Source organism: Melopsittacus undulatus, chromosome 12 (genome assembly GCF_012275295.1).
Source record: "Melopsittacus undulatus isolate bMelUnd1 chromosome 12, bMelUnd1.mat.Z, whole genome shotgun sequence".
Classification (NCBI taxonomy): Eukaryota; Metazoa; Chordata; class Aves; order Psittaciformes; family Psittaculidae; genus Melopsittacus; species Melopsittacus undulatus.
The window spans coordinates 2,667,907-2,694,303 of NC_047538.1; the positions used below are offsets into that span (position 1 = coordinate 2,667,907).

The 26,397-nt window shown below is 50.6% G+C and overlaps 1 protein-coding gene across 1 annotated transcript in view; it reads right to left on the reverse strand.

Moving 5' to 3' along the window:
- Positions 1–23,235, reverse strand: part of IGSF21 (immunoglobin superfamily member 21) — a 39,439-nt gene extending 16,204 nt beyond the window's left edge. The window contains exons 1-2 of the mRNA XM_034068354.1: positions 23,064–23,235; positions 1,326–1,438 (exon numbers count right to left, since the gene is read on the reverse strand). Of these exons, the coding sequence (XP_033924245.1) occupies positions 1,326–1,438; positions 23,064–23,121 (171 nt within the window). The 5' untranslated portion in view covers positions 23,122–23,235. The remainder of the gene's footprint in view (positions 1–1,325; positions 1,439–23,063) is intronic.
- Positions 23,236–26,397: the final 3,162 nt, after the last annotated feature.

The following is a 26,397-nucleotide window of genomic DNA, read 5'->3' on the forward strand; positions in this document are numbered from 1 at the left end:
GGGCTCCTGCATCCCTCCACGCAGGGGGATTAAACAAATCCAGCCCCAGCTCGCGAGAAAGTGGGTTAATCCAATCTTACCGAGTGGGAAAGGGAAGGAAAAACCTGGTGGAGATGGTGGAAGAAGCACTGCACAAAACCCCTCTTCCCCAAAAATAAGGGGGAGACAAAGCCAATTGCAAGGTGCGATTTAAGGTGCAGGACAGGTTTTGGGTTGTATTTTGCTATTTCTCTGCTTGCATCCCCTACACACCTAAACACAAACAGCCAGGACATGATGGAAATATTCCTGTGCATGCACCACGCTCCAGCAATTCAATACGTATCAGTCCAGAGAGCACCTTTCCCTATGGATAAACCTGCTGGGAGGCAAATAATAGCTTGAAGGCAGAAGATGCTCCTTGTTTGGGGAGCAGAAACAAGATGGTAAAACCAAAACATATCCTCGTACGAAGGGCAGTGATTTCATCCAATGCCACCAGTCCCTTTGGCTCTTTCTTTGCCTCCTCTGTGAGCAAACATCCAGGCAAAGAGCTGACTTTTTCCTATCCTGGAAAGCTGAGTTTCCCCTGGTCAAACCATCATAGGGGGTTTAGCTGTGTTTGACAGCTTATGCTGAAATTCCCCAGAGAAAGCCAAGAATACTGCTCTGGACTGTTATAGCTGAGGCTGGATCCAGGCTTGGTGCAGATGGGAGTGATGGTGGTAGAGGGGGGACAGCCGCAGCCTCCAAATCCCCCTTCCCCAGATAAAACCAGCCTTGCTTTGTTCCAGATCAGCATCCCACATCCATGAGTATTTTAGGGACAAGGACAGGAAAGGGAAAGGTTTTTCTTGAGGAGCCCGGTGTGAAGAGCCCAGTGCTGCTCCCCAAGCCCTGAACACCTTCAATTTTGCTTAATTTTGCATGGAAACCACTCTCTTTTTTGCATCATTTCACACCCAATATGCAAAACCTTTTCCCACGGTGGTGCCAACTTGAGTCCCCTGCTCCTAAACCCCAACCATCTCTAACCCTCAGTGCAAAGCCCCCCAGAACCGATCCTGCCAACCCCAAATCCACCTGGAAAACAGAACAAGACTCCTGGAAAAAGCCTCGTGGAGCCCTCAGGATACTACAAATCCCCTTTACATCTCTCCCCACTCAGCTTTTCAAAGGCCAGGCTGCCTGCCTGCTTCACCGAATCGATATTCCCATTGGCAAGAGCACCGTCTGCCTTTCTCTCCCCTATCCAGCCTTGACCTTCTGTTGGACAGGAGCAAAGCAGCCGGGTGGCTTCATGTCCCTGTCCCCAAGGGCAAGCAAGAGGCACTGGCACTGCTTACCCGGTACCAGACGATCTCCCGCATCTTCCCATCTGTCTTGAAGTTGCATTTCAGAGTGACGGCATCTCCCACCACCACGGGCGGCAGCGGCTCGATGCTCACTGTCAGGTAGGCTGGAAAAGGTACAAAAAGGGAGAAAATGAGACTTAAGCTGCTGGGGAAGGATGGGGAAGGGGGTTAAATATTGTTCTCAAGTGGTTTTGTAGTATTAATAGCTCTGGCTGCATCCCACACACAACACATAGGCAAGCCCATCAGAGCGGCATCTTGCCCCGTTGCTGCAATGAATTTTGGCTGCTCCCAATACACCAAAGAAGTAGAAACCGGGAGAAAAATCCTTCCTGACCTTATTTACCAGCTTATAGCACCAAAATGCAGGGAACAAGCATTCAGCTGCTTCTCCCCACCCCAGCTTTGTGAAACTACACTTTTGGCCAAATAAACAATGGGCACCTGGATTTTGAGGATCACACTGATCCACACATAAAGCGCTGGTCCCACCAGCCATCTTCCCCACCTGCAAACGCAAACCCATCCTTCCTATGAAGATAGAGTCATGGTACGATTTGTGTTGGAAGGGACCTTAAAGCTCCTCCAGCTCCAACCCCTGCCATGGGCAGGGACCCCTTCCACTGGAGCAGCTGCTCCAAGCCCCTGTGTCCAACCTGGCCTTGAACACTGCCAAGGCTGGGGCAGCCACAGCCTCTCTGGGCACCTGTGCCAGTGCCTCAGAACCCTCACAGTAAAGAACTCTTTCCTTAAATCCAACCTGAACTTTTCCTGTTCAAGTTTAAACCCAGCTTCTACTTCACCTCTGCCATTGCTTCTCTCCCCATTGCAGACCAAATTTCTCTTCCCCTTGCTTTGTTTGAAAACCTTTTAAATTACTCATTTCTTACAGGAACAAATCAATCAGAGGATGTGCAAAGCCCAACCTGTGGTTTTACTGCCCAGCTTTGGCTGACAGCCTGCTGCTTCCCCATCTCCCTGTAGCTGGATGCAGGAGCTGTGCTTGTAGCAGACGGGAAGTCAGAGCACGGCAGCTCCGTCTGCCCCTTTTCTCCTTGTTTCCCCTCGATTTGCTGCAGAAGGATTGCAGGAGCACGGAGCAGCAGGGTCAGGAGGGCAGGCAGTCACATTTCTGTTTTATTCTCCTCTATTTCCTCTGGCTGCTGGAAGATGTCAGATTGACAGCCAGGCAGATCCAAACCCTCCTTTAGCATCCTTGCCCTGACTGTATCTGTGTCTGCAACCAGGACACCCCAAACCAACACTTAACCCACTGCAAAAAGCCATTATTTGCTTGCATCAGGTGAAAAAACGGTGGGGAAAAGAAACCCCAGAGCACCTGGATAATGGGAGCAGGGCTGGAAACAGGGCTGCACAAACTGAGACTCCTCTACAGAAGATCTCTTGGAATAGGGGAAGGTGGTTTCCTATGTCCCACAGGCAGCGATTTGAGGCTCCCATCACTTGTAAACCAAGTTGCTGGTGTTTTTGCAATGATCTCAACCACGACCTGCAGGAGAGCATGCTGCACACACACGTGCCTGCTGCAACAGCAGAGCAGCGTGGCCTGGCATATTGAGGGCTCTAAAACTCAAGAAACACTCTTTGTGCTGCTTTCCAGGGGGAGCAGGTTTGCTGGATGCAAGCAAAGGGGATAAACCATGGATTTTGTTAGTGGTGGTGAGCATTTGTAGCATTATGCAGCAGGAGACAGCAGCATGGACCAGGGATGGGGGCTCAATAAAGGTTGTTTTAGCCCTGAAACAGTGCACAGCAGGATGGGGTTTAACACTGCACCTTTGCAGCCTCAGCCTGATGCCTCCCTCCTTGCTGACAGCAACCCAAATCCTCACATTCATTGCAGGCCAGCTTCTTTCCATCCTCTCTCCTTGCCTGGACAGGGTTTATTTTAGCATGCTAAAGCAGGGATTAATTCCTTGCGGCTGCCAACAGAGCACACAACCCCCTCGAACTTTGCAGATGCAGAGAGGCAGCAATGGGAGAGGGAGGAGGAGGAGGGATGCGAGGAAGGTCTGGTGAGGTCTCGCAGCGGGTGCCCCGGTTCCCCTTGCTTTTCTTTTGACATTTCCAATAGGGAGGTGAGCAACAGGCAGGAAAGCAAAGGGAAAGGGATGAGCAAACATTCTGCAGCTGCCCAGAGGAAAGCAGGGATGGATTCAAGCCAGGGATGGAGCCTCTATGTATGTGGGAAAGCTCTGCTTCTTCATCAACCAGGCAAGATTCCACCTCCCTTCTGCCCTGGTGTGGATCAAATAAAGCCAATGGGTGACAACAACAGAGTTAAGACTGCATTTTCCCTTGTGTCCATGGACTATTGAGAGATAGCAGATCCTGGTTCATAACTGCATCATCTCCAGATGGTTTTCCATCCCTCTTCCCGTGTCGTTGGGTTTCACACCCTATGCACAACGGTGGGAAGCTAAAGCATCCCCATTCCAGCCCAGCTGAGTGTTTTGGGGATGCTTAAGCCATCTCCTGGTGGTTGGTGGCTTTTATGAGTCAAAAATAGCCAAGTTTGGGCTGGCTGCAGTAAACCACCTTCACCCATGTGCAGCAAACGCGTTGGCCCAAGCATTTACCTGAGTAAATCCCCCTGCAAACACACCCCCAACTGGCACCTTCTAGATGGCTCCAAATACAGCCCAAATAGGCTCTGCTCCCTCCTTGAGCAACAAAACCTCTTTGAGATGGCAACTGGGCTGCAGCCCATCAGCTCCCATTTCCATGCCCAGTAATTTGGTCTCAGCTGTGCTGGGAGGATATCTGGTCCTTAAAAACACCAGAGTGTAACCAGAGGATGCTCTGGTTTTCCTGAGCAGATCCTGCGTGGCAAAGACAAAGCTCTGGAGCACTGTGATTTATCACACCAGTGCTAGGGGGATAGGGACTCCACAATAGCTGATGCTGGAGCCCCAGCAACACCTGGAAGGGGAGGGAAGGTGAAAACCCACCCACTTGAAGAGCATCAGCTGCCCAAATTCAGAGCAAAATCACCCTAGAAGATGGGAAAAAGGAGGGGAAGAGCATGAATGAGAGCAGAGAGAAACAGATGCATGGTCCCTGGAGGAACCAGTCCCATAAATGCTAAGGATGTGTGTAAAGAAGAGGGAAAAACAGTGAAAATAAAGCCAGGTACTGAAAAACAACACAGGAATCCAGATGGAGCTGTCCAAAACCTGCTGTTTTGCTGTGGCTGATGTGCGTATCTCATCCCTCATCCCCTCCCTTCCCTTTGTTTTGCTACAGCAGAGGATGACAAAGTGTCACCAGTCCTCAAAACCCCTACTTTGGTCCCTTTTTGGATTTACTGTGGAGAAGAAACCAGCAGTGACAATTATTACTGACTTTTAAGGCCTATTTAAACAGGGCTGAGCATCAGATTTGCACCTCCAAAGGAAGAGTCCATCATCTCCATCATCCTCTCTGTTATCAGCATCCCAAAAACAGCTTTGAACCCTGAGGCTCCTCTCCTTCCCCTTTGCTCTTTTGAAATGAGACATATTCCTTAATGCAACTATCCTAGGCCACCCTCGGATTAGATTCAGCCCTATGGAAATCCAGCCCTCTGATTAGATCGCATCCCTGGGGAAAGAAGAGTATTTCTGCTAGTGAACAGTGGGAATTCTTGCGACATCCAGTTTAAAGGGGGGTGGAAAAAAAGGAGGGGAGGGGGAAGGGAGAGATAAATGAAATGTCCTTTTAAATCAGGAGTGACACATTAATAAACGGAGCACATTGGAACATGCTCAGTGCTTTCAATTACAGAATAGCTGCAAGGGAGGAGGCAGGTTTCATCCCAGCCATGCAAGTGGAGGATGCAAACGGATTCTTCCACCAAGGTGCTGACAGATATCTGAGCATCCCAAATAGGCTGAGGTTGCCTCTGTCTTGTTGAGGAGGGGGAATGAGAGAATGGCTGAGTGGGTGGGTTGCAACCACTCAAACACAACCCACTATAGCACCCCGGGGTGCCCTTGGAAACCTCAGGGTGATGGAGCCTTTTGGGGTGTCCCAGCACTGCAAAGCAACCCCTCTGCATCTTCCCCATGTGCCTGGTATTTTTTAACCTACACAGAATCCCAGCCTGGTTTGTGTTGGAAGGGACCTTAAAGCTCCTCCAGCTCCAACCCCTGCCACAGACAAGGACCCCTTCCACTGGAGCAGCTTCCTCTAAGCCCCTGTGTCCAACCTGGCCTTGAACACTGCCAGAGATGGAGCAGCCACAGCTTCTCTGGGCACCCTGTGCCAGCGCCTCAGCACCCTCACAGGGAACAGCTTCTGCCTAAGAGCTCATCTCAGTCTCCCCTGTTCTGGCAGGTTCAAGCCATTCCCCTTGGCCTGTCCCTACAGGCCCTTGCCCCAAGCCCCTCTCCAGCTTTCCTGCAGCCCCTTTAGGCACTGGAGCTGCTCTCAGGTCTCCCCTTCAGGAGCCTTCTCTTGTCCAGGCTGCCCCAGCCCAGCTCTCTCAGCCTGGCTCCAGAGCAGAGCTGCTCCAGCCCTCGCAGCATCTCCATGGCCTCCTCTGGCCTCGCTCCAGCAGCTCCAGGTCCCTCTTGTGCTGCTGCCCCAGAGCTGGATCAGGGCTGCAGGGGGGGTCTCCCCAGAGCCCAGCAGAGGGGCAGGATCCCCTCCCTGAGCTGCTGCTCAAGCTCCTTTGGATTTTCAAAAGCTCTCCTATTCCCTAATTTCTCACCTCCCAGCACTTCCCAAAAAGCCATCCTCAAACCATCGATGGACTATAGCTATTTGGGGCATATCCCCACATGGCTTTAACCCATCTCCATCCTTGCATTTGGTGATGATCATTTGGAGCAGCAAAAGTGTTTCCAGGAATCAGAGTGGAGCAACACCTCGGGAGGGAGCCAGAGAAGAGGACACGTGGGGATGCAGCTGCCCCATCTGCCCCCACTGTATCCCCCCCATCCATCAGGTGCTGACACATCCCCCTCGGCAGAGGCAACAGGGAGAGATAATATTAACACATCATCATTTTAATCAGCCTGTGATTAGCAGGGCTCATACATAATTCACACCAATTTCTCCACTGCCTTCCGGCACTCACTTTGCCAAGCCCACAATGGTATTTTGGGGTGCAAGTACAAGGGGGGGTGGCAGGGGGGGAAATAGGTACCAGGAGCTCCATAATGGGTGCAGAGTTGATCGTTCTCCTGGATTTAAGGCATTTGCTGCTAAAGGAGGCACTTTGCCCCTTGACAAAGAGCCAGCTGGGATGCTAAAGGTTTACAAATCACACCCCAAAACAGCAGGGAGTGATCCAGCTCCCCATCCATAACCACAGGAAGGTGATGGCCAGCACAAGGGGAGGCCACCAGCACGCAAGGGTTCATGGCCATGAATGGGAGCCTTGCGAACAGGGATGTCACCCGCTGCACGAGGCTGAGGAGCATTAAGCAAACGCGCTTTGACTTGCAGCACTTTGCAACATCTTGTTCATTAAAGATTAAACACCAGCAGTTGCTCCCGTTCCTGGGAGCACCACAAATGCCTTCTCCCTCCCTCCGAAGCTACGGCGATGCCTTATTTATGATATTCCAGGTCGATTTACAATGATAATGTGTTGCTGTCTGTCCTTGCTAACCCAGGAGGACTGCAAGGGGCAAGAACCAGTGAAGGATTCGCATCTGCCCCAGTTTGGAGTCGACAAATTTTGCTGAATCTGGAGCTTTTCCTCCTAGAAAGCTGCTGCACTGATTTATTTATGGGTTTTGTAAATGATGGAATAAGTGTTTTAACACAGGTTTAACAACAGTGAGTGGAATAGGATGTGACAGATGGACTCAGCATCATGCTTCCAAAGGGCACAGTCCTTTTGCAAAGGGGGAAAAAAATGGGTTGGGAAAAGCCTGTTTGTGTTTGTAAAGGCATAAACTGCTTGAGTTTTCTTTGGATTTTTAGCTTTTCCTTCAAGCAATCCAAAAGCTGAGCTCCAGCAGAGCTGAGCATCCCGCAGCCCATCACTGCCCATCCCAAAATCACATTGGCTTTTGCATAATGGAGCTGGTCCACAAAGTAAACCCACTGAAACAACATCACCCGCTGTGAGGAAGAGCCCTGCTGGCAGAGAGCAAATTGTATTAATACTGTGTAAATAGGATATTAACAGGCGGACCAAACAATTAAGAGCCCATAATTAAAATTCATCTTCCTTCACATGGTGGTGTATTAAAGTACAAACATTTCATTAGATGCCTCTTACCTCAGCCATTTGCATAAGTGGGAGGAAACACTTCGCAGCTGTAGCTCTGATTATGCTTGATGGGGGGTTGCTGGACCAAACCAACCCCTAGATCCTTAGGTAATGCAGAGAATGTATAGAATATAAAGGGAATATGTATAGGATATGCTTTAGTCCATTTTTCTTTGCCTAAGTAGGACGCAATAGGTGCACTGAGCCTGAGAGGTCCTATGGATACGTCTCATGTCATGTTGGCTCCTTGTAATGTAAGTCAATAATTCTAATCAATGCATTGATTGAGCAGGGCTGGTTTGGCCTTTTGACCCCCTTTAAATCAAGATGAACTGAGAAAACCATTTCATTGGGGCTCCTGGGAACAGGCAGGCCATAAAGGGTCTGCTTCAGTTAGGATTTCATGATCAAAATGGGTCAAAACAACAAAATGATAAAGATTCACTCATCAAATTTTGTCATCAATGCAAAAACCAAACCCAACTGAGATTGGACTTTTGGACACTGTCCACAGCCTTCGTTTTCTCCTTAAATCCCAGATTTCTCCTAGAAAAAGTATCCTAGTCAGAAAGAGAAAGAAATGATGCCTGATTTTGTGCCGTGCCATGGTACTCAACACCACTTGTGTGCAGCAGTCTTAGTATCACAGAGAGCATCTTCAACACCGAGCAATCAAGTAAGGGCTTCCCAAAGAGATCTGTCAATACACCTTCAGAAAAATCAATTCTTACACTAGTTTTGTCCTCATTATGAACACTAGAGTCAGCTTGATATTCTTAAGGGCAGAGATTCACTCTCGTATACCAGTGCCTCTAGCTAAGCCCTGATATGGTGCAGTAACATCGTAAGCTGCAGAGAAACAAAGACCCAGGCTCAAAACGGATCATGCTGGGGTAAAACCATGTTTCAAATGTTTCAGCTCAGTAGGGTTTTCCTGCACATCAGCACAACCTCGGAATGGTAAATGACCTCAGACACAAAAAAGGAGAGTTTGGACCACTTTGGGCATGCAAACACAATGCGTCATTTGGGTTGTGGGAGCCTTGGGTTGCTGCAGTGTCTCCTTCTCCCTCTCCATTGCTCTTCTCCACCTTCCCCTCTCTTATTTGTTTCTATCAACTACTTAAGCCCAAGCTCTATCCATCACCAAGTGTTGGCTAGTAAAATAGATGGAAACACCAGCTTTCTGCAAGCTTGTTGCCAGCTTTGGTACTTGTCTCATGACAAGTAAATCCGTGGTAGATAGAGCCATTCATATCAGCTACGTCGGTTGGGCATGGACTGGAACAAAACCCTGTTTTAGCATCTTCATCACGCCTTTCCTAAGTGAAGGCTCATCGGCAAGGCTGTTCCAGCTCACCGGAGCACAGGATGAGAAAGCCCATTTCTAGCTTGGCTTCTTTTACTCACAGCATCAAGTTAGTGCTTGTACTACATTTCCGTCAAGGCATTTGCCTGATATCCTTGGGAAATCAGTTGTTCCAGTAAAAAGACAGAAGTTCTGAGGCAAAACGGAGGAAGCATTCAGCTGGAGCAAGCCCCTGCCCTGCTACAAAGACTCTGGATGACCGTGGATGCATCATTTGGATTCTCAATGGATCCCTCAACCTAAAAATCAGGTGATTTCACAGAGGCAAACTCAGAGGCACAATGTTGGTGGTGTAAGTCATGAAGCCAGGGTCCACATCCTGCCCACCCTAGTAACATGAGCCACTGCAAAGCCAAACCCATGAGAGATAGTAGAGAAGTGCCAGGAAAAAGGATGTCTGAAGGGAAACAGAGGCAGTGGACAACTGTGAGCAGTAGGATTTTCAGGGCACCTTACCAGGATGGATGGGAAATATCTTCCATTTGGATAATATTTCATCACCCCCAAGGGTGAAGACTGAGGTTACCCCTAGATGAGCATTTCTCTACATACACATAGAATCATGGAATGGTTTGGGTTGGAAGGGACCTTAAAGCTCCTCCAGTTCCAACCCCTGCCACAGGCAGGGACCCCTTCCACTGGAGCAGCTGCTCCAAGCCCCTGTGTCCAACCTGGCCTTGAACACTGCCAGGGATGGGGCAGCCACAGCTTCTCTGGGCACCCTGTGCCAGTGCCTCAGCACCCTCACAAGGAAGAGCTTCTGCCTTATCTCCAACCTGAACTTCCTCTGTTTCAGTTTGAACCCATCATCCCTTGTCCTATCGCTCCAGTCCCTGATGGAGAGTCCCTAAAGAAAAACCAGACACCCAACGATGAAAACATCCATGAAGGAAGCCCAGAGACGCAACGAAACCCAAGAGCCACTTAGGAAACATCCACCCAACCCCTATAAATCAACACCAAAAGAAGCAGCCAACATGAAGAAGATGGGTCTCACAACCCCACGCAGATTATCAGCAGGGTTGCGCTTGCTGCATCGAGAAGTCTTCTTGATATATTGCATTTTATTAGCTGCTCCCAAACCCTGCACAGGCTGGAAAACCATGTACATAAATTATAGATTGAATATTTATCTCCCACCACCACGCAGACGTGAAGTATGTTTAGCAGCATTTACTCTAGCACAGTAAAACTTTATTTATACTATCTCCTCCTCACTCTGCTGCCGTGCTCAGTGCATCCCCAACAGCTTACAACACACACCTCCACCTCCTAATGATGCTTAAGGTGGGGGGGAATGAGTTTATTTTACTACCACATCTTCACCCTACTGATATAGCCATTCAAATATAATGCTTTAGTGCAGCACTGAAGCACCCAGCTGTGGTTTATAGCTGATAAAATGGGTGGCCACGACCTGTGATGGGTCATTGGGTTTGGGTTTTGGAAGGGGAGGGTGTTTGTTATCATTATGGTGCTCATCGCTCTTGCTCCTTTATCCCCATTTCCAGGTTATTTAAGGATTTGGCCATCCTGGGTGCCTAGTTTGGGGGTTTTTAGGGTCCTGAATGATGTCTTGTTCCAGGAGAGGAGGAAAGCTGGGTGCAGCAGAGCCAAATTCCCTTGAAAACCCAATGGCATCACTGATTCAATGGCTTTGCCAGCATCTCTTGGCCTTTCCTCAGCTGTGTGAGCAGCTGCTGGTGCCATAATGAAGCTCAAATCATGCCCAGGTCAACCTGGGCCTCAGATGCCTCATTTTTTAAATGGAGATGGTGCTCTTCATTTGCATGTATGCAAATAGGGGCTGACTGCCTGCAGTGCTGCTTGAAAAGCCCACAGCTATTCAAGGCAGAGTCTTCTAAACGAATTGCACCCCAATTTTACTTCCAACCCATGAGCTAAAGACAACAGATTTTGGCTAAACAAGGAGCAAAGGAGATGCCACCCGTGCAGGCTGCGCTGCACCAGCTCTAAGCACACATCCCTTCCTTTTCATCCCCTCTTTTCCCTTCCCTAATGAGCCAAACCCAGTTCCTGCAGGATTTCTCGCTCTCCTGCAGATTTCCTCCATAGCAGCTGGAGTTTCCTTCAAGTTTTTCCACCCAAAACTGCTGCCACCCCCCAGCCTCAAGTACAGAGCAATAATTCCCCCCTGTGTGCCGCTTCTGCTAATACCTCCCAGGAGAGATTTGCTTTCTCCTTTGCCTACTAATGCCTCATTGCAGATCCCAATTAACCCCAGGACCTGCTAACCCCCCCCCCCCCAAGTCTTCCTTATTTCACCCCATTTACCAGCTCTCCCCCATGCTGCACTCTGCACCAATCCTCCAAGCTCAGTAATTACAAGTATTCCCACAGAGTCTTCCAGCAGGATCTTCTCTTTCTCCGGCAAATCCCAAGCTCACCAGACAAGGAATTTTCCTACAGTCCCCCTTTTGCTGAGCAGCAACAATCATCTGCCACCAAGTTCAATGCAATGCCTCTGGGATGATGCAGAATCTCCCTACAAACCTTGCAATAGATGCCTCCCTGATGCCTGGGTACGATGTGGAGTAGTGCTCAGGACTGGGATGTCCGGGTTTCTTGCAGCCTGGCTCATCAATTCACACCCCTTTGCTTTTCCAGTACTTTTAAGCAAGCAGCATCACAGTGAGGGCAGTGGGATCTGCTCAGCTCCGTTTGCTACCCAGGAAAATCCTCCCCATGCAGATGCAGGGTTTAATCCAGAATTAAGTGTGGCAGGAGAAGGAGATACCACATCATAATCCTCTGCTGCAAAGGACTGGAAATGTGCTTCTTCCCCACACCAGACTTCCAGTAGCAGGCTCAGCTTTCCATCCTGACACAGAAGAGATTCCCCATTAGCTCGATCCCTTCTGGCATCTCTCTCCATGTTGGCATCAGGAAGATCATAGAAGGGTCAGGTTTGGAAGATGCAGCATATGGATGCTTCCCCCAGGCACGGGGAATAATGGAAAACCTCACCTGGGATCAAGGATCTTGTGTCCAGCCAGAGCTGAAAGCACCAGTGAGCAAAACCCATCCCTGAGATGCAATTCAGGAGTGAAAAGGCAATTACGTGTATGCAGCCTGGTTTGTCAGAGCCCCACACTGGAGCGGATGGATTAGATACAGATGTTAAAACCTGGGATAAAAGATGCCAAACCCCTGGCAGAGCCAGATCCAGTTCTTGGGGGAACTGGGAATGGTTTTGTCTGCAGTAGCCAATGGTTTTGCTGCTGCTTTGTAAACCATCAGGGTGAGGATTACAACCGCAGCAGCTCATTGCATGAAACCACGGCTTGTGGTGTTGATCTAGAGTATAATCCCAGCCAGGGGTAATTAGCAAAGCTAGAAGCAGCAGGAAACTGCTTAAAGGATGCTTTTGGAGCGAGTCCTGCTCCGTGCCTCCGTTTCCCACCCGCAAAGAGGAAAGTGAGCCCCTTTCCAAACCCATCTGAGATGCAAAATGCCATCATGGAGTAATAGCAAGGGGTTCTTATGGATGCTACTCCAACAAATAAGCATAGTTCCGATTTTTCCCACCTGAAACACCACAATCCTCCCTAAACCTTCCCTCTCCCAGCTTTTGCTACAGACACACCAGCTCAGAATGGGCAGAAGAGGGAAAACGAATTTCACCAAAGAGCAAACATGAGGATTTAGGCATAGATGTCACCATCAGGTTTTGTACTAAGTTAAGAGTCTCAGGAAGGCGCCAGCAGGGTTTGGCTGTGCCAAGGTGGTCGAGGCAGCCACTGACCATGACCCAGATGATGAATTCTCTTATTTATTTCTCTAGTTGCAGGAAATTCAATTATCCCTTATTTCTGATGGGTGACAAATGAGGCAGCCATTGATCCTTCCCCTCCCTCCCTGGGTGTCTGCCATGAGCCAGCTCTTCCCACACCATCGATTCCGTGTAACTGGAAAAGGTTTAGTATTAGTATTAATATTAGTATTAACATTCTCCTTCTGCACAGCCTCAGGCAGAGGAAAGCAGAAGGTAAAGCCTGGTGCAGGGTGGAAGTCCCAAATGCTACAAAATCCACTCTTTTTCTTGCAATTTAAAGTGTGAAACACAGCTTTTTACCCCAAAAGACCCTGGGGGAGCCTTGGGCAGCCAGACTGGCACTGTCCTTAGCTCAGTGCTAAAAACCAGCAAAGCCACACTGATCCCTTGCTCCAGTGGTGCAAAACCCACTGTGTTCCCACTGGAAGTGCTCCGGAGGCAGCTGGTGTCTTCTGCTGGTTGTACATGGGATAAGGGATGTAAGGAGTGACAGAAGGAGGGATGGGGGAATAGAGAGAGGGATTAAAGGAGGGAGGGAGAGAAATGGAAGGAGCAACAGAGGGAGGGATGGAGAAAGGGAGGCATGGAGAAATAGAGGGAGGGATTAAGGGAGGAATGGAGGGATGAAGGAAAGGATGGAAAGAGGAAGAGAGAGGAACAGAGAAGGACTCAGATAAATGAAAGAATGATGGAGATGAAGAGAGGGAGAAATGGAAGGATTAAGAGAGGAGTGTATGGAGGACAGAGGGAGGGAGAGATGGAGGAGTGACAGAAGGAGGGAGGGATGGATGGATGAAGGAAGGGAGGGATGGAGAAAGAGGATAGAGGAAGGAATAGAGGGATGAGGGAAGCAACAGAGGGATGGGTGGAGAGAAGGATGAAGGAATGGAAGGACAGGATGGAGGGACAGACACACAGTTGGGTTAATAGGACAGACACCTGCATACCCTGCAACAGGCACAATTTACAGGGATTTTCCAGCTCTGGGCTTTGGTACTGGGCACCAATTTGGCCGAGGTAAGGGGCAGCTGCATCCCAACCTCACCCTCATCCCCTGGCATGGGCTTTTTTGCCTTGGTACCTGACTCAGCCTTCACCCACTGCCTTTTCTCCTCCATCCCTGCTACCCCTCTCTCTGTCCAGAGCAGGATTGCTAATTTGAAGCTACCTCTTTGCCCCGATTTACACTCTGTGATTAATAATCCCTTTGGTGTCCCAGTAATGCCGTGCTGCTAATAAGATTAAAGAATATCTCCCTCTTACAGCCCTGATTCATAACACTGATTTACCGCTACTCCTCCGCTCTCACGGAGAGGATGCACATGGTTCTTACCTTAATCCCTATCCATCTCTGCACCATTGAGACATCACTGCTAATTAATACCTTTCTGTCTCCCAATTGCTTCCAGATCTGCCCAGCTATCAATATTCGTCTGGCTTTTTGTTGCTGATCTCAAAGGTTATATATATATAATCTTTATATATGGTTATATAACAAACTCCAAACCCTGCTCACTGCTTTCCCTCTGCAGAGACGTTCTTGGCTTTTTGGGTGGGTCTTCCCCCCAGAATGGTGCTATCCCATGCCAGGCTTGACCACCCTGAGATGGAGCAAAGAGGAAAAAAGAGGGGAGGCTTTTCTGAGCATCTTTTCATGGGGATATACTCAGCTCCATCCATGACTCAAACACCTCCATGGGGTGATACTTCCCCATGACTCCACTTTCCTGTATCCATCCCTATTCCCTCATCATGACCTCACATCCCTGAGCCCGGTTAGATAGGGAGCATCCTTAGGTAAACCAAGCAGCCACATTTTTCACCCCACTGCTTATTATCCTCCTGTGCCAGGAGACCCTGGACCAGCCCTACAACCAACCCAAGCAGTCAGATGCTTTGGGAACAACAGTGGCAGCAGCAAGAGCTTAGGAGGGAGGGGGAAAAAAGCCCAACAGAGCCTCTGCTCTGATGAATGTGACAGGGGAGGCCAATGCTCTGCTTTTAATAAAACATAATGAAGCATGGGATCATAAAATATTTCCTTTAATTCAGTGCTCCCGTGAGGGTGGGTAATAGAAGCTGGGTAATGCAGTAGGCTTTCCTCACGGCTTGCTGTGGGGAGAGCACTGCTGGGTTGTTAAACAACCCATTTGCAAGCCGTTAAGTGCTCTCTTTCCCAACCCCATCCCATTTTGGGGGGCAGAAGGACAAGGGGCTGTGCACATCCCCATAGACCAAATCACATCCCTTCAAGTGGTCCCCAACTCCAAGAGCCGCATCACTTTGCCATGCCAGGATGTGGCTTCCAGGGTGGAAAAAGGTCAAAAAGCAAATCGGGAAGGGCTGTTCAACTCCCATCGTCACCCTCAGTGAGTAGTACACGGGTGTCTGAGCAAGTGGGTGAGGCATATATAAATATATATGTATACACACATCTCCGGGGCAGTACGATGTGATTAACATTCCCGCGTTAAAAATCTCTCTGCATCTGCTTTGTCCTGCACCCGGCACTAAATATAACCATTCAATATGCTCTCTCCCTTCACCAGAGAGATAACATTGTTTAAATAAGCCCTTTCCATTTTAAAGAGTTGGCTTGTTTTCTCACGGCAGGGAGCTTTTAGCAGATCAGGAGGCAGAGGAGGGGGGTCCATGCAAACAAACACAGAGGCACAAGCATCCTTTAACATCCAAGTGCCCATCTCCTGCCCCCTCCAAATCATTTCCCACCAGGAAGTCGCCAAGATACAGTTTTCCTGCTCCAAAACCAACCGACAACAGAACTAAAAGACACATTTCTAGGAGCAGAAGGGTTTAATTTGGAAACGGGGCTCGCCTGCGCTTCCTTGAGCATCACTCCACTCCCACGCCGCTGCTATAATTACAACGGTGTAAATTCACTCCCCGTCAGGAGGAAACCCAACTATCTCCAGCCAGTTTGCACACATCAACTGCTTGCAAAGGGCTTCCCTCCTCTAATAGCATAATAATGCAAGAAGACACAAATCGAGACGAGAAAGAGGCATCTCAGAAAGCACTTACGGAAAACACCTCATTATCAAATTGCAAGGGGAGGATGGTGTGAGCAGAGAGGGATTTTCCTCCATGAATGATGGCCTGCCTGGAAACCAAACCAGCAGCGTTATCACCCAACCTTCCTCCTGGTGGTGATACTTCTTCTGCACCCTTTCTGGAGCAGCATCTATCCACTACATGGTGCTTCTCCATCAGCAGACCTAGTCCGTTATCCATCCTCCATGGAAAAAAACCCTCTCCCCAGCAGCTGGCTGTATGTATTTTGGGGTGCTGGGCAAGGCAAACTTGCCCAGATCCTCCCACCCTGCTCTGAGTCACCACATCCTTCTGCAATACAACTTGGTAGGTATATCTTTAGGCAAAAAAGCAAGGAAACCAGCCAGATTCAAGCACAAGCTCTTGGGATGCTCTCAGTACTGAAAGCAGAGCATGGGAGTGGGATGGCAAAGCCTGCGCATGTGGTTCCCTCCTTCTGACAGCTTGTGCAGAAGCTAAATCTGCAGGGAAAAGGGCTTTCCTGGGCTTAAAACTACAAGAAAGATGCTTGATGGAGCAGAAAAGGTATCTCAGATCACAGTACATAGAGGACTGCCTGATTTCCAAATGGAAATCTTCCTAAGCATGACTTAGAGCCAAGCTCTGGAACTCACTCTCTAGAGTTGTAGAGCTGGGACGGAAATCTAAACCACTTGGCCACCGAAATCCCCTTCCAGACTAGTTTGTAGAAGGAAAGATACAGCCAACAGCTCACTCATGATGAAGGCGCTCCTCCTGCTATGGTCCATCTCAGGTCCCCAGCAAGGAGCCAGCAGTTCCTAAACACATCACTTGGCATCCGTGATGACGACAATCACCAGCCAAAATTGCTCCTTTCTTCATCTTCCTCTTTTCAAGTATGACCAGCAACAAGAGCAAAACCCTGGGGAAGAGCTCCCCAGCACAAGCACTGTCAAAAGCAATGCTGCTACCAGCAAACCCAGGGTTATCCATGAAACCCATCCTTCCCAAAAGCATTTCCATGGGTGACAGTCCACCTAGAGGTGAACCCAAGTGCCACCCACCGCATCCCCCCTGCCACTCTGCATCCCACCCATCATTTTGCTCCCCTGGGGAGGGCAAAACCCAATCACAGAGCATCTCTGCATCACTCCAGCCCATCCCCGTGGCTGCAGATTCCTTGGCAAAGAAACAAACAGGTACAAATACACACGCAAAGCAGGTGTGTCCTAATGGACTGCTCTCCAGCTCTTGTTTTCCCTGTCCTGGCCAGATAGGATGCAGCATCAGGATTTATCTACAAGCCCAGGAAGGAGGAGCAGGGCTGAAATAACCACTACTAATCCCCTTCACCCTCCCCTCCAAAGTATATTGTAGAAGGCATTATATAAATGGGAAATTAGACAGAGGTTTGGGCAGGAGATGAGCTAAATCCCTGCCTCCCCTGCTCCATTTTGCAGTGCCTCTGAGACATCCACTCTTCCAGCCAAGAAGGATTTTGCAGATGGGGATGTGCTTCCAGCACCAGAAGGGACAAAATGTGTGGTCTGGAGGCTGGGAAGGGCTTGGCAATGCCACATTTCCACCCCCACAGCCCCTTCCCGTTGGGTTGCAGCATCCCTCTGCTGGGCAATGTGGGTTTTCCTGATGTTCCCCAAACCTCTTTGGAGGCCTCAGGCAGGGCGTTGCTGTGGATTCAACCCAGCGCTGCAAAAAACTCCTTCCCTGCTCCAAACCTCCCTTGCTGGGGCTGGCAAGACCCTATTAATGATAGTTTTGCTTCTAGCTAATACAAGCACTAATTGCATTTCAAAGAACCAGCTCCAACGCTGGCTTCTGCTGCAAACACACACGTACCCCAGTTGATAACCCTGTCAGATCACAGGGACAAGGCAAGGAGTCACCCCAAAAGGGCTTGAGATCCCCTCACCAGACAAACACATCAAGAGGGCTCTGATGCAGTGTTTAGAGGGTTTGAACCCCATTTCTCAGCTAGCTGAGAGTGGAAACAAGCAGCGCACACACCTTCTCTCCTCCCAAATGGCTTTGCAGACCCTAAAACCCTAATTTGACATGCTAACTCCATAGAGGCAACCACAGTGATGGGTTATTGTCCCTGCACTTTGCTATGAGCCTGCCTGCCCTTGGCACTTACGGTAAACCCAGTCCCCAAAGCGTTGAAAACAAGTCCGTGATTGACGGTTTATTTTAGGAAGGAGAGGGGAAAAGTGGGAAGGAGATAATGCTGCGGAGAGATAATGTGAGCACCAGTCATTAGTTATAAACAAGCCCATCAGTACTCCAAGTGCCTCGGCAGAAAGCAAACAAAAGGGCAAAGAGAGCAGTTTGGCAAGGGAACAAAACCAGCCACATCAGCTGCATCCTCCCCGCTCGGCTCTTTGCAGCAGGATTTATGAGCAGAGAAGTTTGCAAGGCGAGAGCTGCCCCTTCTGCCTCTGACAAATAGGGATCTGGGGGCTCCTTCCCTGCCTTTCCCTCTCTGCTGATGGCTGAGCAAAGAGCCTGACTTGGTGGCACTGAAATCAGGGTTTTCTCTTAGAAGATAGGGGAGAAAAGCCAAAGCACTGAGGAAATCTCATCGCCATTGGGTCCCAAAAGGGTGATGCTTTGTCCTCCCTGTACATGGGTCCCAGACAGGTCCTGGCCATCTCCATCCTTGGAGCCAGGGTGAGGCATTGGCTCCATCACCACATCACTGGAAGGAGCTTCCCTCAACAAATCCTGCATGAGCCTTAGCATGATCCTTGCCCCGTCTCAGCCTAATTCTGAAGCCATCCATGCATCTGGATTCAATCGAACCTGCTCTTATCCCAACACGGTGGAGATCTTTTCTGTGGCACATGGGAAAAAGAGCAAAGCAATAGCAGATCAAACAGTCCCAGTCCAGGGTTTTCAGACAGAAAAGACCATTTCTACAATGACAACCAGAAAAGAGAAAGCAGATGGAGCATGTGAAGCCCCAAAACACCTCCATAGGAAGGGGAGGCTGGTGAGACCATGGTTAGCATCATGTCTGGGTGCTCCATAAAACCCACCCATGCAGGAGCTGAGCTGCATTTTCACATTGCTCAGGCCTGGATGCAATGCCAAGGGTGGACTTTGCCTGGGAGTGCTTGGAGGCATCAAAGAAGATCCAGAGCGTATAGGAGGGCTGTGATGTGTTTAGCATATTGCATACAGCACCTTGCATTTAGCAAGTATCACACTGCATTTTGCACGTTGCATTTAGCATATAGCACATTGTATAGAGCATTTAACACACTGCATATAGCAGGAGCTTAAGGCTCCTAAAACCAAATCTTCCTTATTTTAGGACCAACCTCCCAAGCCCTACATATCCCTTGGCTTATTTTTTAGGGGGGTGTTAATAATACCAAATACTTGTTGCAGCAAGTGAATATGGGGAGTAAATACCCCAAATCTGAGTTCTGACACATGAAGGAGCTTCAGGAATGCTCAGGACCTGCCATGAATTCATGTGTGAGGGTTTCCATGGAGAAATGAAGCCTGGAGTATCTCCCAGTGATGCTTATTAATAAGCCCCCGATGATGTCTGTTACAAGGTGAAGGGAAGATCCTGCACTGAAACGCAGAACTCATGGAAATAGTGGGAAAGAATTAAAAAGAGCTTGACCCTAATGCTGAATGTAAGATTTGCCAGGGAAAAGCACGAGTAGAGAAGGATGGAGGGAGCGTGGGATGGGTTTTCAGGTCAGTGCCGTGCATCTGCAGGTGAATTAAGCAGGGTTTGCTTCCATGGCAAAGAGGATGCTCCTCCTTTCCCCTCACAGCCCCCAACCACACGAATTCCCACCAAACCCCTCTTTTCTCCAGCTGAGCTCAACAGAGACACAAGCAAGTGGCTCCCATCACCCTGGCAAAAGCTTCACACAGCTATTTTCCTATGGAAAGGAGGAAAATGAGCTTTTCCAGGCTTGCAAGGAGCCTTGCATGTAAGCTGGGGAAATCCCTGTAAGGAAAAGCTTTGGGGGGTTTCTGGGAATGAAGAGGGGGTAAAAATCCAGCTTGCTGATAAAAGCAATGACTATGAAAGGTTTTTGGAGAAGGAGCTGGCTTGGAGAAGCAGCACAGGGATATCCCCATGGGCACATCCCTGCAAAGCCCAGCCCCAGCCAAGCTGCCTTTTTGGGGCAAAGCCCAGCAAACCCCAAAGCAGCTTCAAATAAGGAGCTACACTTGAATTTTCCCATTGTAGGAGGAGCCATGGGGGGGTGGAATAGAGAAGCTAAAGCAAAGCCCTCAGAGAAAGAGGACAGGAATATCTCATTGCGATCAAAACACACCACATTTAGCCCTCCCTTCCACGCTCGCAGAACACGGCTCTGATTTTACACAGCTGTAAAACAAGTCCCGATGAACACTTTATGGGAAGCATATTTCAGGTGACAAGCTGAGCGCCGGCTCATCAGCCAGCCCTGGTTTCAGCCATGCCAGGAAACCATCGCTCTGCTTGCAGATGGGGCTTCCCAGCTTTCCAAAACCAGGGAAGGGGAGGGGGGGACCCTGAGGCTATAGCTCCATCATTATCCATGGTCCAGCCGCTCGCCTCCTCCACATGCCCTGATTTTCTCATCTTGATGGTTCCTTAACCCACTTAGCCCTGCCCTAGGCAACGTTTTCTGGCCAAGGGAAGAGATTGAGCTTGTTATAAGGAAAAGCAAAAAGCTGTATTACAAGGGGTGATGCTCCCCAGAGGGATGTATAACACATCCGTAAGGATCCAGCCGACCTACCATGCACTGAGGAAGCAAGCATCTTCCTTCGGGGAAAGAAAAGGGTTTTTCATTATGAGGAGATGGATGGAAAGCCCCAAAAGGCTCCCACATGAAGGTGCAGATGCTTTACAGGATGGGAAGCACTTGTAATGTGCCGTAAGCAGGACTTTGGGATGCAGCAGCATTGGGGCAGCTTCCCGACAAGCAATATATAAGGTGACAACAAAAACAGGCAAGGTTCCCCCAAAAAATGCTTTTGGAGACATAGGGAAGATGCTGAGGGCAAATGTTCTAGCAGGGAAGAGCACATCTCCTGGCTGCATCTTCCCAGCCGGATCCTGCTCCATCCCTGGAAAGGAAAGTGCTGGGATAAGGAATGGAAAGACCTCCTTGGGCACATCCTCCCTTGCTGCTACAACACTGCAGCTCCAGCCAAGGATGCTGTCAGCCACAGAAAAGCCATCTGCCCACTGAATATCGGGAGCAGCGCTCGGCTTCCGCAGCCTCCTGCTGCCCCGAGCAAAGGGAGGTGTCGGGATGGGAGCACCCGCTCCAAACCCAGGCTCTAACAAGGGGGTTTTAGCTCTTTACTGGAAAAGCAGAGCACAGATTGTCTCTTTTATGGGACAGCATTTCTCTGCCCAGCACTTAACGCAGCTGATCCTCAGGATATGGGAAAGCAGCAAAGTTCCAGCATGATTTTAAGAGCCAAAACTTGGCTCGTGGACATCCAGACACAAGCACTGCCCGTTGAACCTGCCCATGAGACCCTCCTCCCACATCAGTTCATAACCCACGACCCCCCCAGTGCCACTGTTTTCCTCTAGATCCAGCACAAAGCAACTTTTATCTATTTCCCCCCAATACACACATTGCATGCACAGATTTAGCCGTGCCCGCTCTCACGAACCAGCAGCAGAAGAGCAATCACCCAGTTTACAGTGATAAAAAGGGGAGAAAATGAGGAAAAATGATCCATGCACTGGTGATGGATGGGGAGAAGCTGGGCGGATTGCTCCATGACAATCATCTACCTGCGACCATAAAACCATGGTGCAGGTTGAGCGGAGATCCAGGAGGGAGGCAGGACTGGATTTGCTGTTCCCCCCACCCCAAGCCACACAGGTTTTATTATGGACCGTGTGTTCGGCAGCACGATGCCAGTGGGATGCTCGGGATGCACGGAAGAGGAAAAAGAGCATCAGCCGCAGCCTGGCAGCACATAAAACCCATCAAAGAGGGATGCAGAGGATGCAGGATGCCTTCCGACCCCTGATTCAGCCAAATCTAAGTCGGGATCTGGCTAACTCAATGGTCCGTGGTCCTTGAGGGGTGGTTTTGGAGATGCTGGGGAAGAATTGGGTCCATTGTGTGACCCTCTCCCTGCTCAGCCCTGCAGAGCGCGGCTGCTGCTCCCCCTCCCTGTGCCCTGCAGCAGCTGACGGCGGCTTTCCAGAGGGGAAAAAGTACATTCTTCACCCAAAACAGAGAAGACATCGAGCAGGTCCTGCTCATCCCTCCATCACCCGAAGCCTCTCAGCCACCGGAGAGCAGCCGGGCTCGCTGTGCTCATTACAGAGCAGCCACCTGAGACCCAACAGCAAGTGATGTTGTGGGGACGGGGACATGCAGGGAATAAGCGGAAAGAGCAGGGAAATTGCCTTCAATGTACAAGAAATTCAATTGCTGCCACACCACAGCCTGCGGGATGTGAGAAAGGGAAAGTTTACTGCCCTGTTAATTCCTGCCTCCTGGGAGCCCTGTTTTGGGGGATGCGGAGGGGGGGGGGGGGGGCTCTTATTAAAACCTTTATGGGGTAAGCTGGGGGCCACGAGATGGTCATTTAGGTGCTCAAGCCAGCTGCAAACCCCTGGGACAGTGGGAATTCGGGGACTGCTTTTCCCTGCTGGGTATCCCTCCATCCTACCTATGGGGTTTGGGGCATGGGCAAGGGGCTGGGGTGCCCCTGGGTGCTGCAATCATTCCCCCCCCCCCCCTCAATAAAGCTGTATCTCATGGGGTTCCCCAGGACACAGAACCCTTCCTGTATGGAATGATCAGTAGCAGTGGTTTGACTCAGAGCCGCGGTACGGAGCAGCAGGGAAGGGGGATACTGGTGCCCCCACATTGATGCTGACTCAAGGTATGAGGGATAAGCATCCCCCTATCTCCTCACCTTGTTCCCTAGCACCCCATCCCAAAGCAGGTGCTATTAAGGGGTCCTCTATTAACCACTGCCTCATTAACAGGTCCAACATCCTTAGGGGGGTGCCCCATTAACGGGTCCAAAACGGGCGTCCCATTAACAAGTGCCCAACCACCGGCTCAAAACCCAGTGCCCTATTAACGGATGCGCTATTACCGGCTCCAAACGGGGTTTCTGCCCCCGTCCCTACAGCCTCTATAGCCCCCCATCACCCCCCTACCCCCGGTGGGGTGCAGACCCCACAGCCCCCTCACGTTTATCATGGTGCAGGTGAGCACCCCTTTCCTCCAGCGGCCGAAGGGGGTGTCCCTGTGCCCGGGGGGGGGGGACGACACTCACCCAGCGCCACGTCGAGGAGGTCCCAGAGCAGCAGGCACAGGGGGGTCATCGTCCGCATGATGCCAGCGGGGGGGGCAGCCCCATGGGGCTTCACCGGCGCCCCAGCCCCCTGCCCGGGGGGCAGGCGGGCATCGCGGTGGGGGCTCGGGCCGGCTCCGTGTGTGCGCGGCTCCCCCCGCGGCGGCTCCTCGGCCGCGCTGCCGCCCTTAAGCCGATTTATTGGAGCGGGAGCGGAGCGAGATGCGGCCGCCCCCCCCTCCCCGCCGGGTGAGCCCGCCCCGGCCCGGCCCCCGGGAGGCGCTGGAGCGATGGAAGGGAGCGCGGTGTAAGGGGGGATGCAGGGGGAGGGATGGAAGCGGGGGTGTAAAGGGGGAGAGGGTCGTAAAGCGGGGGGGATACAATGGGGAGAGTGCAAAGGGAGGGGGAGGAGAGGAGGATGCGGGGGGGATGAAGTGGAGGGGTAGCAAAAGGGGGAGGAAGAAAGGAAGGGGGGGAAGCGAGGAGGATGGAGGGAAGTGGGGGAACTAAAGGGGGGTAATGGAAGGGGAGAACATACAAATGGAGGGGTCTGGGGGGGGGAGAGAAGGCTGAAAGGAGGGGTTCGCAAAATGGGGGTGTCAAAGGAAAAGGGGATGCGAGGGGGGATGAGGGGTGGAGAAAGGGATGCACGGTTCGGGGAGGCTTCAGAACAGTGTCGGGGAGGTTAAGGCAGTGAATGGAGGGGGTGCGGGATGTACGGGGGTGCGAGGCGGTGCACGGTTCGGAAGGGGGTGTAGGAGGGGTTGTGCAGTATATGTGAGGGGTACGTGGTGTGCAGGGGGGGGCGTGGGGTGCAGGAGGATGTGAGCAATTTAGGGAGGGGGTGCAGGAAAGGGTGTGCGATCCTGGCGGGGGGGCACTGTCCGGGGGGGTGGGGGCATAGGAAGGATGCTGGATGCAGGCAGGAATGTGGGGTGCAGGAGCAGGAGGGATAAAGGCAGGGAGAGGGGTACAGGAATGGAGACAGGATGCAGGCAGGGATGTGGTGTCCAGGATGGGAAGAGATGCAGGTAGGGTTGTGTGGTCCAGCATGGGGAGGGATGAGGGATACAGGCACAGGTAGCCCTGGGGCAGCAGTTTCCACCTGACCCTTTTCCTTCAGCAATCCCCCTCTCCCTGCAGCCCCACAGGAGCAGGGTCCAGCCTTGGAGCCATTCAGACCCTCAAACCAACACACTGGCCAGGGATGTGCATCCCTCCATGGTCCTGCTGTGCAGACAACCTTGTTTTCTCCTATTCCCCAGATCCAATTGGTTCCTGTACATAGGGGAAGATGTGACCATTACTTATGAAGAGCCCAGGTAGGGAGGGAGCAGGATGGGGCTTGATTAGGGGGCTGGAGGAAGCTTTTCCTCGAGGATGGAAGCCCTTTTCTGTTCCTTTTCCACCTTAGAAACAGCACTTCCTAAAAAGCACAACTCTTTTGTTCATTAATGAACTTTTCTGCAATTGCTTCTGATTTTCCCTTGTCCCATATGGCCACCCCGGCTCCCCAACACCTTTTCTTACAGTTCTCAAACCTAGCTTAACCCTACTGCTTCCCAAAATCACACAAAGGCCCCACATCTCCAGCTGCACAAAGCCAGCCCCATGCAAAATAACCCATCCCAAAGAAGCCAGAATCATCTCTTGGGGCTTAGATATGCCCAAAAGAAACATCAGAGCAAAAGGTTTCCTGGGATGCAGATGGGGAACAGTCCCTGTGCTGTGATTCCAGCACAACCAGAGACACCGATCTGCTAAAGCTGGTGGGTTAAGCTTGTTTCTTAAATAACCACCCTGCAAGCAATCAGGTTTCGCACAGATCAGTCCATCAAATATTAAATAAAACCAATTAGGTGCTGAATTTCCTTTGAGTGAGCTGGGTTTTCTCTCCCTTCTCTCCCTGCCTTTTATCCGCTGGGAAAAGCCGCAGTTCATTCTCACATGGAGATGTCTGGAAATCAAATCTCACTTTATCTGAGCGTGGATTTGATGGACCCCCTGAGAGATGGTGCCTTTTCTTTACTCTCCTGGGAATACAATGGGCAGGGGTAGGCAGAACATATCCCTGCACATCCTAAAAGAGCTTCAGCCTGAATAGGTGGCCCCAGGGTAAAACCAAGTTCAGCCAAGCCAAGCACGCTGTTGTTTTAGGGCTGTTCTGTGGGTTAACAGCCCGTGCATGACCCAAATGGTGCTGTCAGCTCCTGTAAGAGCCTCTGCTCCGAGATGCCGCCACTGAGATGTGGGTTTTATTCCTTGTGCTGAGCTGCAAACCCCAGCTCCATCGCTCATCTCCTTTTCCATTCACAACCCAAGCAAGCTGGAATCATAGAATCATGGAATCCCAGCCTGGTTTGGGTTGGAAGGGATCTTAAAGCTCCTCCAGCTCCAACCCCTGCCACAGGCAGGGACCCCTTCCACTGGAGCAGCTGCTCCAAGCCCCTGTGTCCAACCTGGCCTTGAACACTGCCAGGGATGGGGCAGCCACAGCTTCTCTGGGCACCCTGTGCCAGCGCCTCAGCACCCTCACAGGGAACAGCTTCTGCCTAAGACTCATCTCAGTCTACAGCACCAAATAGTTTCTAATGTCCTTTTGTATTTCTACATATAAGGGTCTACTCAGACAGAAGGTTTCAGAACAATGTTTTCCGCTCTGGGATGCAGGAACCCATGGGTAAAGTGCAAAAAGAGGTGAAGGTTTTAGGCTGGGAAGTGGATAAGGGTTGTCCAAAGAAGGAGGAGGTTTAATAGTTTCACTCTGAGATACCTCCTTGCAAGAATAAAAGTGCTGCTGGCATGGAAGTAAAGGCAGAAACCTTCAGGGATGGCTGCCCCATCCCTGGCAGTGTTCAAGGCCAGGTTGGACACAGGGGCTTGGAGCAGCTGCTCCAGTGGAAGGGGTCCCTGCCCATGGCAGGGGTTGGAGCTGGAGGAGCTTTAAGGTCCGTTCCACTCCATGATTCTATGATTCTAACATAAGAATAAATCCAAACCAAAGCCCATGCCTTTTCAAGCTGCATTTCAGCCCCTCGCAGCTCCAGCTCTGCCTTTTTAACTGCACAACCTTCCCCCGGAGCAAAAGCCTTGACCCAGTGGGAGAAGCATAAACTGAATATCCCGAAACATTTAGAGCAGGCCTTGTTTTCCCAGGGCAAAGTGTCTTTGGCAGCCTCCGGATTTAGTATTTGAGTGCAGGGAAACCCAGTGAGCAGTGCTCGGGCCATCAGCCGGATCTCAGGACATTGAAGGAGACAGTAAGGGATGTAAATGGTTGGATAAGAATATTGCTGTTTGTATTGCAGTGTCTGGC